General features: G+C 45.9%; 1 protein-coding gene across 2 annotated transcripts in view; it reads left to right on the top strand.

Annotated features, from left to right (window-relative positions):
• Positions 1-18542, top strand: part of zc3h3 (zinc finger CCCH-type containing 3) — a 47762-nt gene that overhangs the window by 14813 nt on the left and 14407 nt on the right. For both annotated transcript variants that reach the window (XM_046390863.1, XM_046390864.1), the window contains exons 4-5: positions 10609-10738; positions 17073-17236. In XM_046390863.1, coding sequence (XP_046246819.1) covers positions 10609-10738; positions 17073-17236 — 294 coding nt within the window. The remainder of the gene's footprint in view (positions 1-10608; positions 10739-17072; positions 17237-18542) is intronic.

Raw genomic sequence — 18542 nt, 5'->3', positions numbered from 1 at the left:
ATGACAAATCGCCTGGCTGCTTCATGAATGTAAACACAGGAATCTTATGTGGCCCAACTGTGTCTTCATCAGCATCCAGCATTCTCATTTGTTGTCTGAAATACTCAGTGAACACATTGCATGTTGATCCATGCAAACACACTAATTCTTATGTCTCTCTGAAATCGTGTCTTTGTCCAGCTGCCAGTGTCTGCTGTGTGTCTGTGGACAAGAGCAGGGAGTGACTGTGAAAGAGAGTGCTGTATTGATCTGGGGCAGTTCATTTTCTTGTGTCCCCGGTGAGTTGAACTGGGGGAAATAGCTAGTTTGTCTCCTGTCATTGTAGCTTCAGAGTTAAAGAGGAGTGAAGAAAGGGGGGGCAGAGAGCCACTTGTCTGACTGGGGCAGAAACATCACGACGTCCTCCATCACACGGGACCACCGGGATCATACCGTCCTCTTCTGGGCCTAAAATATTATGTTCATGGCCAGGATTGACATGCTGTCCCCTGGACACGTGTTGTGCTCATGCTCTTGTGTTAAACACATGTGGGGCTGATATTGTGCGGGTGTTCCTGAAGAAAGCGATATTGATCATTCGCCGTTTACTGTCCCCTGCTCCCATGTGAATTGCTCTGTGGGAAGTGGTTAATTTGTCTCCTGTCCGGGGGGAACTTGTGTGTGTGCGCACACATGCATCATGTGTGCTGGCCTGTGTGCGTGTGGTTAATTTGTCTCCTGTCTCCTGGGAAGGTTGGGGCTTAGATTCTTCACTCTGTCTCTGTGGCGACACACACTGATGTCATTGACCGTCTCGTTAGGTGACATTAATGCTGAGGTAATTGCCAAAAAGCTACCATTAACAATATCAACTCTCCCGAAGGTGAATAGTGACATATCCTAATGAGAGTCGGGAGAAATACAAATTTTATTTCTTGATTTATTTGTTTTTGTGTGTCTATGTGGAGTTTATTTTCCCCCCTAAAGGGGGGCAAATGCATCAGGTAGTTTGGGTATGCGCTATGTCCTGCTTCAAACATCAAATTCTTGAAATAATAGACAGAGACAGCTGTAAACAAAACAGGGGGAAAAAATGAAAAACAAAGATAAATTTCATTATTGTTCTCTCTTAATCCCAGAAAGATAAACCACAAGATGAAACATTTTCTCAAGGACAAATCAACAAGTCAATAGATCTAAAATATCTATTTTTAAAAAAAAAAAAGAAATATATTAATGAAAATTGCCACCTTAAAGAGAATCTATGTGATGAGACCTTTAAGAAAAAGAAAACTTAATGTACTTAGTGTAATCTTATAGTCAGTAAGCAAAGCCTGTGACACGACAACAGAATAAGTGCAGTCTTTCTGTGACTTCTCTGATGTTAGTCTGGTCTCGCATCTGCTGTGACTTTGAAGGACCTTTATTAGTTTCTCATGTGTCTCTGTGCGTGTGTCTGTGAGCCGACTAAGCCAGCGGTTCAGGAGCCGCGTCCTCTCCAAGCAGATGCCCGCTTCTCCTGGTTGCGATCAGCATTTCAGCAGGCTTCTGCCAGCTCTTCCCTGGCCCAAAGGGACCAATTAGGCCCTGGCAGCTGCCCCGGAATGCCACCGCGGAATGAGGGGGCTGTGGGTGGGTGAGGATGCTGCACGGGAGAAGGGCAGATAGAGCTAAGGACACACATGAAGACATGGAGACCAACGTTTCCGAGTTATCACAGAAGGGGGGCTGTAGTTTTGTGGAAAGGAAAGTTTTGTGTGAGTAGAAAGCGACCAGTTACCGGAGAGCAGGTAGTAGTAGTTGGAGGGGCAGTTTGTTTATTTTGAGCCTGTCGTCCTCAGAGCACTTGCCTGTCCCCCTTGGCCCCCTGCCCTCACCAAATTAGCACCCAAGCCGACAAGAGGCTTGACTGTCCCTCATCACGCCGTCGTCCTCGTTTCTCCGTCCTGACCTTTAGCCCCTGAACCCCCAGTTTTCACCCCAGTAAATGCAGTGCCATGTCAACTGCCGGCCCTCCCTTGTTACTGAGCTGTCCATGGCCCGGATCCAGAGTGAACAGACACAAGTTCTGCGGTTACTCCAGCAGGCCCTCTTAATTACATCAAACCTCAAAGGTCATATATCAATATCATTGCCAAGGTTCATCTGTAAGTCTGTACTATATGACTGTATATATTATTGGACGTGCAAACCTTTACAGATACCCAAGGAGGCCACTTTCTTGTCCTGATGCTGATATCAAATGCTGTCACTACATATATGGTGCTCTGAAATGAGGAAATAACAAAGACGTAAACCTAAATACAGGAGTGATGAAAGTCTCAACAAAGTAAGGATCAGCATGAAAGTTTTTAATTGCTTGTTAAAGACTATTGAACCCTTAAAAACACAGAAAAGCAAAGAACCAAAAGGAAAAGAAAAACACCATGTAAACAGCACAACTCTAAACAGGAAGAGAACAAGCAGCAATCAACTCAAAATGAACCTGCATAAAACAACTGAACAGTCAGCATAACAGTGAAGAAACACAGAAGATAAAAGGGATCACACACTAAGGAGACACCTAAACACCCCCACCCCTCGTGTGGTTCTCCTTTCGACACCGCCGTCCCCACTCCGCCTCAGCCCCTCTTTCTCTCTTAGCACTCTGACACCTTAGCAATGCTTGTGTGGCTCCCGGCGGGTTTGTACATCACCTCCTTGTCTCTCACTCAGTGGCTGCACGAGAAGTCGAGGGCCGGCGTCCGTACGAACGGCTGACAGGGGTCCATCACTCAGTGGCCCAAAAGAATCAGCAGCGTGATGGATGTACACCGCTCTGGCATCTGCAACCAGAACCTCAGTCCTGGTTTTCAGTCAACACCACTGAGCCACTGCTGCTCCCTGCAGTACCGTTTGTGGTGACTGACAAACCGTACTGTAGGGGCCCCGTATGTGCCCTCAACCCATCACTCGGTATGATGATACCAACATGCTGTAGGTCCAAACACCCGCCTGTCTTGACTTTATTTTGGACAGTGTGGTTTGTCAAGACCTCCAGGCAGTTTCTGGGTTTAACAGCAATGCTTCTCAGCAAAACAGTAGCACATTTCAGAGGAGAACACAGATGTGGTGGCAGGTGGAACCAGAACGCATGCCATAGCTCAATCAAAACTGGATTTTTAAAGCTGATACCAGCATCAGTGTTTGAGGATTATAAAGTTCTGATAGCAATATATTAGCAAGTATTGGTTTTTTTTGTTTGTTTTTAACACGTATTAGCATTTTTGCTAAGGCACTTCATGGGAACTGATCCAACTCAGCATCTGATCCTGATGTGTTTCACTCACTGGATATGGGACTGGTTCCTGTACCGATCCAGATTCTATAGTTTTTATGCCCACCTTGGCGCGAACAACATCAGGTCCGGTAGCTGAGGATGCTAACCGCTATAAACAGGGCTCGACACTAACGCTTAAGTAAACTTTGTGATCAGGCAAGTGAAAAATAAATGTGCTGTCTTCTGTAATGTCATTAGTAACTGTCAGCAGCATACTGTGTCACTGAAGCTGAGCTGCATTCACAAGTCATCTCGCCACCAAGTGTTGAACAGGGCTGATGAGAAAAATCCGACATAGACTTGGCTATGTAAATAGCTATATTAATAGCCCACTCACTGACAGTCTGCTGTCTTTCTGTTGCCCACCCGACCCAACTCCAACCCCAACCCCAACCTCAACCTCAGGGCTGCTTACTTGCTTGGGGGTCTTGACGTGTATGGTTCAGGGCAGAGGATCACATCCCTTGTGGAATCTTGCGTTGCCCTTTCGGGATGCACTCACTTAACCTTCAAGTGCCCCAGTCACACTTGGGAAAGGTCTTATGAGACCCCCCCTCCCCAACACACACACACACACACACACACCCACACACACACATACACACACACCACCCCCCATCGCCAAGCCCTTTCTTTCTATCACAAACGCACACAGACACGCTATACTCAACGGATGCAATAATGGCAGTCCTTAAGTGGGCAAAGCCGCAGGCTCTTACTCCTGATGCGTCTAATGGGACCTGCTGATTGACAGGCAGAGTCATGTCTTTGACCAAACACCATGCTGTGTATGTGACACACACACACACACGCCATGGGACACACGTCAAACATCAGTGGCGAATCCAAACCTGACGGAGTCCTGATCGGCGCTGAAGATTTTGTCATCCCTCAGGGTTGGGGTCAGGGTCAAGGTTGGGGTTACAGGAAATGCATGTTTTCATCATGTCTTATTTACGTTATTGATGTACTTTATGGCTACAGGAGCATATGGCTGCTCTGGAAAAAGCATACATGGAGGCTATTATCATTTAATTATTCATCAAGGATGTTGTCAAGTCTCCTTGCATATCATTCAACAGTTGGAAAAATACTTAGACATGGATTGTGCTCTTAACATGTGGAACTTGTTTGATCATTCATTTGAGATGATAGAGTTTCTGTCTATAGATCCAAATAAATACTAAATAATATACGTTTAAAGCTGCTTATAATCACAATTTAGCCAAATCCCAAGAATTCTTGCACTAATTATGTTTTCAAAATTTTCAATTTTCAAAATTTCACACAAGATGACAATTATGAAGTGAGGACATTTTCTATCCTGTAGGTCAAAGGTCAGCTTCACTGGGACATCATGATGTCTTCTGTCCATCATTCAGCAGCAGAACTCAGGAACTGAAGGGCAGATTGGGACCAGATTTCACGTGTGCTCACAGACTGAACTGGTGACTCGAATCTCGGGTGTCCACCTTCAAACTGTGCTGATCGTGTTGATCTTCTGTGTTGTCGGGCTGAACATGAGTGTGAAGCCTCCACATATTGGCAGCAACATCCACATTTAAAGCTTTGTAGTCCACCACAAGCTCATTGGCTTGATGATACTGAGCTTCAGGTGATTGTTGTTGCACCATGTGATGAGGCTCTCTATCATTTTTTCCTAATAGTGAAGTTTTTATGAATTCTGGTTCTAAAAGCATCATTAACGCTATGTAACATAGCCATAGCAACAACCTACCAGCATGTGTTGGTTGGTGTGAGGCTGAGTGGAAGAATTCCCTCCTGGTCAGCCTGAGGTTTCTTGGGTCAGCTGGTATACGTTACAGCTGATGGCTCCACTGCGATGATGGACAAGGCCACAAGCCAGTAGCCCCCTCCCCAATAATATCATGACCACCCCCACACACGGTTCCCCCAGAACCCCCCTCTCTGTGGTGACATCACCACCACACTGGCTGACAGCTGATGGCGTGCACAAGGGGCCTCCTGTGTCAGTATGTGGCCCCACACGACTGGCCGTCTGTCAGTCCCTGTCAACTCTTCATCCACATACACACTAATGGAGCCCCCGAGCCCTCATCTTTAAGAGTGTACCAGGTTCAGTCCACAGAAATACTCTCTTAAATATAATACTGTTCGTTCTGTGGCGTCTGACTTTCAGGCAAGTGTTAATTTGGTGGTGTCACAGCGTAGAACCGAAGAGCAATTGATTAATGTTAAGCCATCTGTCTGTCATCACACTTACAGTAACAGCAGTTCTCTGAAGGCAGTTCTGTTTTTAGGCTGCAGGAATGAATCAAAGCCACATGGAGGATTACTTAAAAGATCCAAAGAGCATGAACTCTTTAAAGGTGTCTCTTGTATTGAAGAATTCGGAGAATCACCTTCAGGTCTGCTGTGCTATGGCACTTTTAGCTCTTGTGGCTCTTAGTTTTAGCTTTTGGAGCAGATTTTCTGTGTGGTTTAGTCTCTGCAATCAGACCTGCGTCTGTTTCTGCTGCGTGTTTGCATGTCAGCTCACTTACCTCAGGGAAGTCAGCAGGTACCTTACCTGCCAGGTGAAGGTGCTTACCTGTCTGCTAGTTGCTTTTTAAAGGGTCTTGAATTGAATTTGACTATAAAAAGTGCAAATGCAATGCATTAAACAGTAGAATTCTACCAGTGCCAAAATGCATGTGATTATGTTTAATAAAGTATTGACATTTCATTTCAAGTCCAGCATGTTGTAGCACTCAAAATGTTGGCCTCAATTTAAAAATAAATAAAAAATCACTCAGGGGCTCTATATGAACTAAGCTGGGACACATAAACTCATTAAATATGCATATATCAAGTCAATGCAGGACACACAACACACACAGATGCATACCTGGAATCTTCTGTGTCCTCCTTGTTCAAACATGTAAAAACTCATGCACATGCAGCATCTCCTGCGAAGCTCATTCTAGTCATACTCGAGGGGTACATGATATACTCCGATAAGTTACGGGATGCAGTATTTTTAAGACTGTGACATGCAGTTCTCTGTTGGCAGGGTGGGGATATCAGACTATGTTGACACCTCTGGGTAGTCTGTCAGAAAAGATCACTGAGTGTCAGACATGCAGAGATCATATTATCATAACCAGGCTGGCTTACAGCGGGTTATTAAATTGTGGTAACTTCCTTGTTAAGTCTGATGTTAGCATGGTGTCGCTATCTTCTGTAAAAGCGCTGGAGCAGTGGGAGTCAGAAGATGAGCCCCAGGGGACGGGAACATGGGATGGCAGGGGGAACAAGCAGTGTCAATAATAAGATTTATTATCCATCCGGTCGTCAGGGAGGGGGCAGACGGAGACCGCTGTTCCCTGGAATTAGCCGTCAGGTATGGAGGGGGGATCACTGGGGGATCCCTAAGAGGATGGAGGAGGGGATGTGCGGTGCAGTGGCCTGTCAGTAGCCCCAGTCAGAGGGCTGAGGATAGAGAGATGGAGAGCGTGGAACTATCAGAGTTCTGAAGTGGCAGACAACTTAGGCAAAGTTTAGTCCACGGTGCTTAAACGAGGCTCAGTCTTCTTAGGGATGTGACTCGACTTCAGCACTCCCAGATCCTTTAATGTTATGGTACATCTGCCACTTTGTGTTGATAAAGCAGCATCCACAGCTGTGATTTGTCACTTGGTCTAGCTCGAAGAGGATCACACTTGTGACATCACAGAGAGGGTAAACGAGGGGGGATAAAAACCCTTTGATTTTGTTTTGAAGATTTGGTTCACCCAAATTACTTTCAGTGGTTTGTATTAATGGAGATCCTTGTGGTCTTATTTGCTCGGACTTGGAGATATCTGTCAGATTTACAGTGCAGATGAATAGAACATCATTTGGAAAAATGACTTTTAGGGGAGACTTGCGGTTTAGCGGTTCAGCTCCGATAACATTATCGTCACCGATCTGACGAGGGCTGCCACTAACAGTTCTTTTCATTATCGATTAATCCGCAGACCATCTGCTCAATTAGGTGTCGGCCAAACAAAACAAACACCTCTGGTCTGGTAGACAGAGATAGGAATTTTATGGAACGATGAATTGATTTGAGATTTATTTATTTAATAATGAGAATAATCGTTAGTTTTCCAAGCAGCTTTTTGCTTTATCAGGCGCTGGTATTGATACAGCAGATCAAAATGGTACGTCACAAACAAATTCCTCTCAGCGCTGTTGTAGTAACGGTTATCTCAGAATCTGAGCCAATGAAGCTGAAACTGCGTGGGTACATTCCCATGGAGTGAGAAAATATGTTGAACAACCGCTTAATGAGGCTCTCCGGCGTCACTGCGAAGTGTGCGGCGGTTGGCGACTGGAGAAGATTATCTGTGGATTCGCAGCAGCAAGTCAGCGAGAGATGGATGGGCGGCATGTGAGCTGCACGCGTCTGCAAACGGCGCCTTCACAGCACCGGGCGCCACGTCTCCGCTCCACACACACACACACACACACACTGCAGTGCAGGCCACTGTCAAAGGTCTATTAAGGGAAGATTGAGACCCCAAGTGTATATGTGTGAGTAAGTGTGTGTGTGTTCACATGCTCATTGGTCATGGTCCTGTAGTGGAAGATTGAGACCCCATCGCTCCCAGAGCCACTCAAGCAACACAACCTGCAGGGGTTTACAATCAGAGCAGTACCGTCCATCCATCCCTGCTGACACACACACACACACACACACACACACACGCACGCACACACACTGAGGGATGCTCACCAACAGTACAGCTCACTATAGATGTCATTAAACAGTAGCCAAGGTGGAACAGCTGTGTGACGGCGTCGTGGACACAGCAAGCGTAGTGATGTTGGAACGGGGGTTTACTGGCAGATTGAGGTGCAGGTCGGGGATGCTGGAGGGTGGGGGTGTACGAGGCTGCAGGGTGGGGATCGTGGCAGCACCTTTGACAAGCCCTATTTGTCATCTGCCAGGACGCCCAAATAGCTCTGACTGCATTACAGATTGATTGTGGGAGAAAAAGTGACTACAAGCCAGGCAACTAATCCTGTACTGAACCTGCTCCCCACTTTCCCCCTGCAGTCTCCCTGGTGCTGTCTCTCTTTTCTTTACTGGGTTCCTCTTTCATACCAGACACACAGGATAAAACCCACGAGGTTTATCATCTCATGTCACATCTTAAACTGCCGTTCAGAATTTGTTTTCAGTTTAAAATTAAGTTTGCTCTGCTAATGGAGCATCAAGCCGACGTGTCGTTACTCGGGTTACGTCCAGTTTAGCATACAGCACATCGACTAAGCTGTGATCTGGATCCTTGTTCCAGGTTACACGCCTGTCGTGAGTCGTATAGGCATGGGAGAGTTAGGAAAATTCTCTACTCCTCAACCTTATTTCAGAACAAACGTGTGGTAGTTAACGACGAGAGGCAAATCACCCCGTTTGATCCCGTTTGGATTCTGCCATGAATTCCACCTAATATACAAATTAATACAAATTAAACAGGATCTAAACGTGGTTGCATTAATTTTCTGAAATGAGGTCTCATGGTGGTCCAGTGGAAGTGGAGGGACTTCACCTCTGCACAACAGAGACTTATAACCTTCACCCGTACACGTCATGTTGTGTGCCTGTACAGGGACACAGGGTGTGTGTGTGTCTTTGTATGCGTGTGTGTCCTGTACATGCAGTTACCCTCCCAGCAGTAAATGTTTGTCTGAGATGAATTCTCCGGCTGATCCGGAGCTGCATCCCGGCTGACAAATGAATTCAGCGCCTGGGGGGAGGAAGAGCGAGGGGGAGGAGTGGGGAGAAGGCAGAATGTCTCCAAGTGGAAATCGAATCATTTTATTGTTTGTCACCGTGGCCCTCGTGGTCACGCTTTGTTATTGGACGCTAATTAAAACGGCGACAATCCTGACAATTGGCAATTAAAGACTTGTGAAAGAGGTGATGGGGAAATGAGCTCCTCAGCGGCTGTATAAACTCATTTGTTATCCCTCTTTCGCACTTGCCTCACTCTGGCTTTTCTTTACTCATTAGGAAGACAGAGTGCTGTCACTGACCACCACAGTGAATGACTGCTAGAAGAGGTAGAGCGGATAATGACATGCAAGAGGGTTTTTTTTTGGAGGGCGGGGGGGTAGAATGATTTAAACTGATTCATTTTGTGCTAAATCGTACTTTTCAGGCTGTGTCGTTGGAAGGTTTCTGTCTCTTCATGAGGTGCCATTCAGTTTGAGACAAATGAATTCAGAAAAGGCTAACTTTTCATGATGTTGTGTTGCGGTAATCTGAACACTGAGGAGGAACAAGCTGCAGTAACCTGCAAACGTGGAGTCCAGATTTATCTGGAAGCCACAAAGGCAACTAAGAAGTAAAGCAAACATTTGATCATGCTGTAACAAAACTACAAAAAGAACAAGGTTCCTTGAAAGTTTGTGAAGGAAAAACATCAGGGCTCTGAGAGTTTTGTGCAAACAGACATTAACAGATGTTGAAAGTGCTTGAATTTATATATTTTGTGCAGCTGAAGTTCTTTTGATTTTTTTTTTTCTTACTCACGTTAACGTTGTCTACGTGTGCATCTCCTACAGCTCATCCAAACTCTGGATAAACTGTTGGCTTGCGTATCACCTGCCGATCGCCTGACTGCTCTCGTTTCTTTATAGCGACGTGCTGCTGCGGAGGACTGTCAGCCTCCACCAGCACCGCCCTCACCCACGTTGTCATATCAGGAGGTGTCTAATGAGGGAGGAATGAATGCCTTTGACCTCAGCCACATCCTCCTGGCCCATGTTGCCTCTGATCTCAGTGAACTGGTGTGAACGAGGACTTAGACGACTCACGATGCAAATTAAATTCAGTGTGCGAGTACGTCGGCAAACGTAGGCCGTCATAAAACAACATGATGGATACACAGCCAGATTAATAAATAAATAAAAACACTTAGTCCTCTTTTTTTTTTCTTTCCCGATCTCTCCTCTCTTACGCCTCTTCCCTGATGGATCTGTAAAATGATATAACGAATGAGACTTAAAGTGAGACGGCGGGAGGGAGAGCAGGCAGGAGGGATGAAGGCAGCGAGGGAAGAGACAGAGGATATGATTTATTAGGCTCATAAAAATTCTGCCTTTGTTATTCCCTCTCATTTTTATATGTGAAGCTTATTAAAGAGCACACCTGCCAGAGTCCTCAGACAAACTTATGTGTGTATGCACAGTTTTATGCATTCCAAATGATGCCTTTATGTGCATTTGTTTCACTTACCGACGAGGTGTTTTTCGGGCCGCAGACTTTCACACTGATCTGTGAGCTTTGCTGTCCCCAGGCCCCGCCCACTGTTCTCAACGTGGCCCTGCATTTCAGCGCGAGTTCAGGACACGCCCGGGCAGCGCCGGACACACCCTCCACTACAACCCCGCCCTCTCTTGGAGAGCCAAGAGGATCCAGTCTGCCAGGTAAACCACGACACACACGCACGCTCACCTCCTGCAGGTCAGTGTGTAACGTGAACAATGTCCTTCTGTCCTTTATGTCACCATCATGTGCAGCATGAGTGGACGAGGTCAGAAATTTACGGTGCTCGTTTTTACACAGAAGATAACCCAGAGAATAAAGCATTTACAGCTTATGACTTCACAGTGGAGCAGCAGGACAGATTCACAGAGAGATGAAGGATGGCGTGGCTCTGTTTCTTTATGTCATTACTCCCACCTTCTTTTTTGTCCCTGCACAGATAGAAGGATGAATGGATGGATGTCAAATCATGTCAGTCCAAGAGCAGAGAGCACCTGGTTTGTATGATATGACTGATTGTTGTGGTCAGGCCATGTCTGAGAGTGGAGAGTTCATTAGTTGATGAGGAGGTCATTACTGTGTGACGGACATTAAGTTCATGTCTTATTCATGGCTTCATCACTACACACACACACACACACACCTGGCGGTGACGGTGGTTTTCCAAGGGGTGTTGAGCTTTTTTGCCTGCAGCAGTTCCATCCTGTGACTGTGAAAAGTCTGGACAGGTTGTTGTGGTTGGTTCTGACGATCTGTTAATGTGTAGAGAATTAACAGGATGCTCTCTGTGGCTGAGGTATGACTACACTGTCTCACACACACATTCACAAACACAAGGTTGACAGTGGGATAAGAGCACCTGTGTCTGCTCCAGGATTAAGTTACTAATCAGTAAGTTAGATATTTTATTCAGCAAAAATAAATGTCTGAATAAATGTTTAGAGCAGGATTCTGCACCCCACAGCTTCTGAAACACATATGATCATCAGTGGCACAACGGCGCGTCCAGACTGTAAGTCAACTTTTCGAGCAGAAGAGAAGATGAGACTTTTCTTTCTCTTCAGAAGCTGTAAGCCTGAAGTTATTTTTGTACATGCTGCTGCATGGTGGTGAGATTCCCAAAGATTCCCAGCCATATTGTGAGCACCACAAACAAAACTGCATCCAAAACCCCTGAGGCAGATACAAAACCTGAGCTTACGATAATGAAACTATCTGCAGTGTCCACTCTTTTTGAAATCTCATTTGTCTTTCGGTCCGATTCGTTGGGGTAGCCCTTTGTAATTAAAGCATTTGTAGTGTGTGTGTGTTGATGGGTGCGGTTCATTTGTGTAATCCAGATTTGGTGAGACAGTGCGCCCTGGGCTGTGGCTGCACTGAGCCTCTGGTGACTTATTACTATTCATTTAGCTGCTGCAGTAAATATTGATTCATCAAGGGATTTTCAATTTGAGCCCCCTGACATCTTGTGAAATATCACCAAGAGTGGAGAAGTGAGGAAAGAGATAGGGAGGGAGAGGGACAGGTCGGGTCCCTGGGGATAGTGGATCACCAACCCCCCACATCACCCATCACCCACCCGCGCTCTCCTTTCTCGTGCTTATCTATCTGTTTAACTCCAAAGAGCCTCCACTTTTATCAGTTTGAAGCTATTGAGCGGAGCATGAGCTCATATTCTCTGCTCTTAACTACTGAGTGCTGCTCTTCATCTTTGGCCTATCAGACCCGCTGATCCCTGTCCTCATATGTTCTTATCTCTGCAGCCTGCTCATAGCTGATCCGCTCACCCGGGGCCATGCATCGTGAAACACATCCCCGCCTTTCACGGCGGAGCTGTGACATCGAGCCGGGTAGCCTTATGGATTCTAAATGACTTTGCTAAAATGTTTAAAGAAGGACCTGAGCGTAAATTTAATTATCTTTTAAAGTTACAATTTGAAATGTGACATGTGTATAAAAACAATTTCTGGACGCCATCGCAAACACGAAGCGACCTGAGAATGAGACTTAACAATCAACTGTCCTTTGATCCAGTTTAAATCACAGTGTTTGTGCTCTTCAGCCTAGAAATTCCTAAGCGATGCTGCTACATCGCCTCAGTTCCCTTGTTTTCGATTGCTTTGCGCTTATCGGAGAGATCAGATTTCACCAAAACCTGGTGAAACGTTGTGTCCCGCAGCACAAAGAGCTCTTCCATAAAGCAGCCGGGGACGAAGAGCACAAACACTGAAGAGTCAAATCAGTCGCACATTTTCAGACCCACAGGAGGAGCGCTTCTCCCTCCTACCCAGCATGCCCTGCTCTCACCTTTTTCCAGCCATAACGAGCGTGGACGGTGATTTAGTGCCGGGCGGCAGTTTGAAGGGGCGGGGGAATCGGCTGCAGTATTTCAACCCCCGCGACCAGAAAATAGATATAATCTCAACATTAACTCCATTAATAGTAGCAGGAGTTGAATTAAGAAAGCCGTAAAGCATGCACACTGGAGGATAAATTACAGCCCAGCCCTCCCTTCATCTCTCACACCCTCTCTGTTCTTCTCTTCGCTGTCCCGTCTTCAGTTTTTCGTGTCCATACGTCTGCTCTGTTCCTCTTCTATTTGTTTGTTGTCTCTCTTTGTATTTAATATAATAATTTAAACATGACACAACTTCCTGCAGGTCTGGCTGAGTTAATCTAATTCTTACCCTGATGTCTTTTAACTTTATCTTTTTCTAACTTATTTCTGACCTAACTGTTAAACCAACCAACATGGCGAGACCCTCCAGCCCTAAATAAGTGTACTATTTTACTGTATGCATCCACACACACACACACACACACACACACACACACACACACACACACACACACTTGCAGGGTCCAGGCGCTCATCTCCTTTAGTGCTTCAGTATCGATCAGTACAGGAAGTAAGAGACTGGGCAATAAAGTGAAGCAGTGCTCCCTCTTCTTCACTTCTCTCCTCCTTTTCCCGCATTCACTCCACCATTCATCGCCTTTTATACCCGCAATTCATTCATTTACTCTGTGCTTATCACGTTTGTCAACCACCCGTGTTCACACGGCTCTCCACATGGTGTTCCACACAGATAATTCTCTGTTTTGCCTCTTCAAGTGCCTAAAAGGGGGTTTTGTTCATTACAGTCGAAGTTCGATTTGATGGGATCGTAATGACGCTGCTTTGGTTTCCTTTAAGTGCCGAAACAAGAGCAGCAGTCCTTGCTGTTGGAATTAGCCAGATGACTGTTTTTGCTGTGCTCCGTTTCAAGGGTAACTGTTTCCCAATATGAGCTTACTAATGCTTGGGTTGCAGACAAATAGACGAGGGCAGCATTATTCTGAGCAGTCGCGCGACCCTCCAAATTCTTCCCTGTCACTAAAACAAAAGTCGGATCATTCATCAACGGCGCCAGTAGTGCTGAATCGCGCTCTCCTTTATCTGTGCATCGCATGGTCAGAGCAGCACACACACACACCTGCCTGTGCTCGCACACTCACACACATACACTCACATGAGACAAGTCACAGGGGAGTTTCTGCGTGCCCTTTCTCCCTCCTTCATTTCTTCCTCTTCTCACAGTATTTCTGCTTTTCTTTTCGGGAAGTTAGCGTTCTTTCACTGTGACCTCTAGTCATCGTCTCTGCGTTTTACAACGCGACTAAATGAATGCAAAGTGCAGTGATTGTACTTTTACGATTGTCACGATTAGCTGGTGACTCGATGAGCTGAATGGACACAAACATTGTCTGGTCCCAGCGTCTCTAATGTGACGATTTTCTTCTTTTCTCTTTCTTGTGTGATTTGAATTAAATTTGAATATGTCGGTGCATTTGCAGCTTTGGGCTTTGGGTATATTTTTTACTGGCTTTTAGATTTATTGGCACCCCAAGTGTCTACATAGTTATGAAGTCTTTTCTACTAGTTTCTGTCCGAGCTGCAGGAAGCTTCTAGACAGACACGTTTTGTGACTCTGGTCACCCAATAAGGGTCTTTACATCGTCTATGGAAGGTGGTTCTAAAAAATATGAGTTGTATTAATTAAGTATTAAGTATTAAGTTAAGTATATAAATATAAGTCTGAATATTAGCAGCCAAAATGAGGATTCCAGCTTGCAGTCATTGCCTTCGTTGGTTGGCTCAGTTTAGCCACGAGGAGTTCAGGTCACGGGGAGGAAATCAGAGCAGGGCAGGTCTTGCCTTCACCATGCTGGGACAAAAGGTGTCACCTGGGGATCAACGCATCACTGCGAGCAGGCTGAGAGGAGTCTGAGGACGGAGAGGACAAACAGCTGCTCCTTTTGACATGATGGCATCACCTTTGATTCTTTAGCTGTTTCCACTCTTTGCTTTTGTTCTTCTTCCTCCCGTCTTTTCATAATTACCTTACTGCAGAGGTAATCTGCTCCTGCAGAGGCTGTTTTCACTAATGGTGTTTGACCCGAGGGTGAAACCCATTCACAAACACATGTGTGCAGCCACACAGAGGACTTCAGTCCAACACAGATGAGGCTTCCAGCACACATCAACTGAGAGTAAAACAGACAAAACTGACATGTTCACGGTTTTTTCAGATCTATGCTGACGGCGCTTTGACGCGTTGTCTCCCTTCAGGTCAGAAAAAAACACCTGGTCATAGGAATGTCTTTTCTGATTAAATTCATGTCTTTGACATGTCATGATGACTTCTATAAGCTTAAACGTTGTGTACATGTTGTGTAAGTGTGTCACACTCTTCAGTAACATCTCAGACACAGCAGCTAACCAGTGTAGTTAACATCAGATGCTGTTTTTTTAAAAAGCAATATGTGCCATGATATTTCAGTGCAAATGATGTCAGTCTGTAATCCAAATGTAGCAGTTAAGCCTAAACTTAAAGCCACGAGATGCTGCACAGACGGGCTAATAACTGACGTGCTTTCTGTAGCACCAGAGTCGGATGTAACATCTCCATACAGCAAAACATTTCACCAGGACTTTGTGGCATTAGCCTAGCATAGCATCAAAAAGCTGTTTGTGCTCCTCTGTCCAGCAACACCTGAGTGACAGTCCCTACCTGTACTCTAAGTGAGCCAAAGCACAAAGGTGACACCTAATGGAGCAACATGGTGTCTTACATACTCTTAGCTTTTGAAATGGCTCCTACGTGGACGCTAATGGAGTCTACTGGACTAATTACGCACATCCCTGATAGTAAACACTGATGCAGGACCTCAGTCTGAGGTTTGGACACAAACGGACGAACCCAGCGAGAAAAAAGCCTCATATTTTCGGTGTTAGACCCCCGGTCACTGCGGCCCTGTGTCAGGGTTAACTGCCGTCTGTGTTAACTGTTCATGTCATATCCCCATTAACCTCCATTGTGGCTCCCCGGGCCACCCGCTCCTTGTTTAAGCCTCCCTGGGTGGCAGTCAGCGCTCCGACATTAGCCTCCATTACAGCTCCCCTGGCTGCAGTTGGCCTGTGTAGGGCAGCCACTGATCTTGTGTCAGTGAAACTGAGTGTCTGTGCTGCTGAGTTATGGTGCGCGGTCGGCCAGACTGTACATGAGCGCAGCTGATGGCTGATGTTTGCACCTTTTTTTCCTCTTCTTTCTTATTTGCAGCAGTGCAGCAGCTCTGCGCTGGCTGCAGCGTGTTAAGCGTCCGTGTCAGTTGTTTTGCGCGTGGCGTGCATTCGGGGTAACCCTCTCTTTTCCCTGTAATGGGAGGCATGAACTCTCGCTCTAAACCCATTTCCAGCCCATCTGAAATACGGCAGCAAATTACCTCCAGCGGCACCCTGCACACCAGCCCCAATCCGCCCCAAATAGAAGTGACAGGACAGCGCAATTTATCGCCATAACCCCTGCACCGCCCCACCACCACCACCCGGCAGCCCCGTGCACAATGCAGGCTCGCAGACCGCACACACCTACCTGCTGAGTGACTTCTGAATGGTGAGCGTGTATGTGTGCTGTGTGTGTGGAGGCCTGTGATAGTGTGTACTGTACATACTGTAGCAGGAGTGTGTTGTCATACTGCGTGTGTGTGTGTGTGTGTGGTCTCTCGCTCCAGTGTAGGGGCCAACCTCGCTGCCCTGGCCCTCTGCCCTGCCTATTATCTCATTGATTTCCTCCTCTCCTCTTTTCAATTCTCTCCATTTCCACACTGCCGTCCTTTCCATTAGAGGAGCAATTTAACAGAGTGCTGTGACATGGGAGGGAGGGAGGGAGGAGGGGAGACTATAGGATGGGAAACATAAAGTGAGGAGGGGAGATATAGTGGAAGGCAAAAGAGGGGTGAAACCGAGGGAGGGATGAGCAGATAATATCATTCCGGCTCAGAGAACGACTGATAATTTCACACAGTTTGTAAGCTGAATTTCATGAATAATTCTAATCACTCCAAGCTGTAATAAGCCTGAATCGCCCTTTTACTTTAACTTAATTTGAATGTGAGTTTCTCATCTCTTATTTCACCCATCTGTTTTTCTTTTTGTGTCCCTCGTCCTCTCAGGAGTTTCCTTCAGAGCCGTCTGCGAGCTCCCCACGACAGACACCCGTCGTCCACTCAGCACTGGAGACGAAGCAGCATGTGCTGGATTCGTGGCTCCCTGTACCGAGTGTCGGCCAACAAGCTGTCCCGCACCGCGGCGTCCAGCATGTCGATCAACCGAACAGGTACTGTCCCTGACACGTAAAGCTGTCGGTTGACTCGTGGCGGGTACATCTGGCTGATGACGGTTAGAGGGCTGTGGTCATTTCTAGTGCCTGGAAATTTCAAGCTTTAATATTCCTTGAGAGGAAACACACTGAAGCCCTCCAAAGTCATGGGGTCAGTCTTCCATTTTTCTCTTCTCTGGAGTTCTTTTGTGTGACCTCACATTAAGTCCCGTCCGGTCCATAGAGAAAAGCCAAGCTGTATTATACTCCAGAGTTAAAGGTCCAGTGTGTGGGATTTAGTGGCGTCTCGTGGCGTGGTTGCGGATTGTAACGAGCTGAACACCCCTCAGCCCACTCTCGTACTTTTCAGGTGTCCCACAGAGATTGTGAAAAGTAATGTCTTACTTTTACTTCCGTAAACACCAAAATAAGGTGGAGAATTAAGTGGAACTAAAATGCTGAAATGAGAAGTAACCTACTTGAAATAGCTGAATGTAAAGCCTAACAAATAAAACAGAACCCTGGTGGACTTTGTGGAGGAGGACCTGCTGCCTCTGCAGATGTAAGAGACTAATCTAATCTCACACAAAGCTTCAGGCCTCAGATCCTACACACCAGACCTTTTAAGTGTTATGTATTGGACTGCTGCTGGTTGTGACCGCAGTGCGAGTGGGCACACCCTCATCACCACAGCTCGCTAGATAAGATTAAATTTCCTTTTATTATTCAAAAAAAGAAAAACTTGTTCCAGACCTTCCATATTGGCTCCACTGTTTGTTTGCTTTTTGTACACAACTAAACACAATGCGGCTGTCGAGCTGCAGTGGTTCTGAGTTTTGTAAGCTAACACTTGAGCTGCAGAATCACTTTAGAAACTTCTCTCCCGCTGACAAAGACGATTCAAACACACTCGCACACAGTCTTTTATCAGATGCAACATACATAAACACAATACAATACAGAAAACCAAGAAGCTTCTTTTGAAGAGAGTGAATGTGTAGCTAATGATTCCTTCCATTCACCTGCACTGCACCGGACCAGGATCCATTGTGACTAAATTGTTGCTCTGAAAAAAAAAAAATTAAGAATTCAGTTCAATCAAGCCCTGTAGCTAAGCACAATCTTTAGGTGCTTGTACTTTATTTGAATCAGCTTTCTGCTACATCAGCCTTTTTTTTAAATACTTTGCACATTGAGATAATTCAGTGTGATAGGCTGTTAGTGGTGACGTGTAACCAATCAGATTGTGTTGTGGATGGGACACTGAGTGAGAGGAGGCTGCATCAGAGCCTTTCATTTAACAAAACACACACAACTTCCTGAT

Source organism: Scatophagus argus, chromosome 6 (assembly GCF_020382885.2).
Source record: "Scatophagus argus isolate fScaArg1 chromosome 6, fScaArg1.pri, whole genome shotgun sequence".
Taxonomy (NCBI): domain Eukaryota; kingdom Metazoa; phylum Chordata; class Actinopteri; family Scatophagidae; genus Scatophagus; species Scatophagus argus.
The sequence above is the reverse complement of the archived record's forward strand: the minus strand, read 5'-3'. Positions and strand labels throughout refer to the sequence as shown.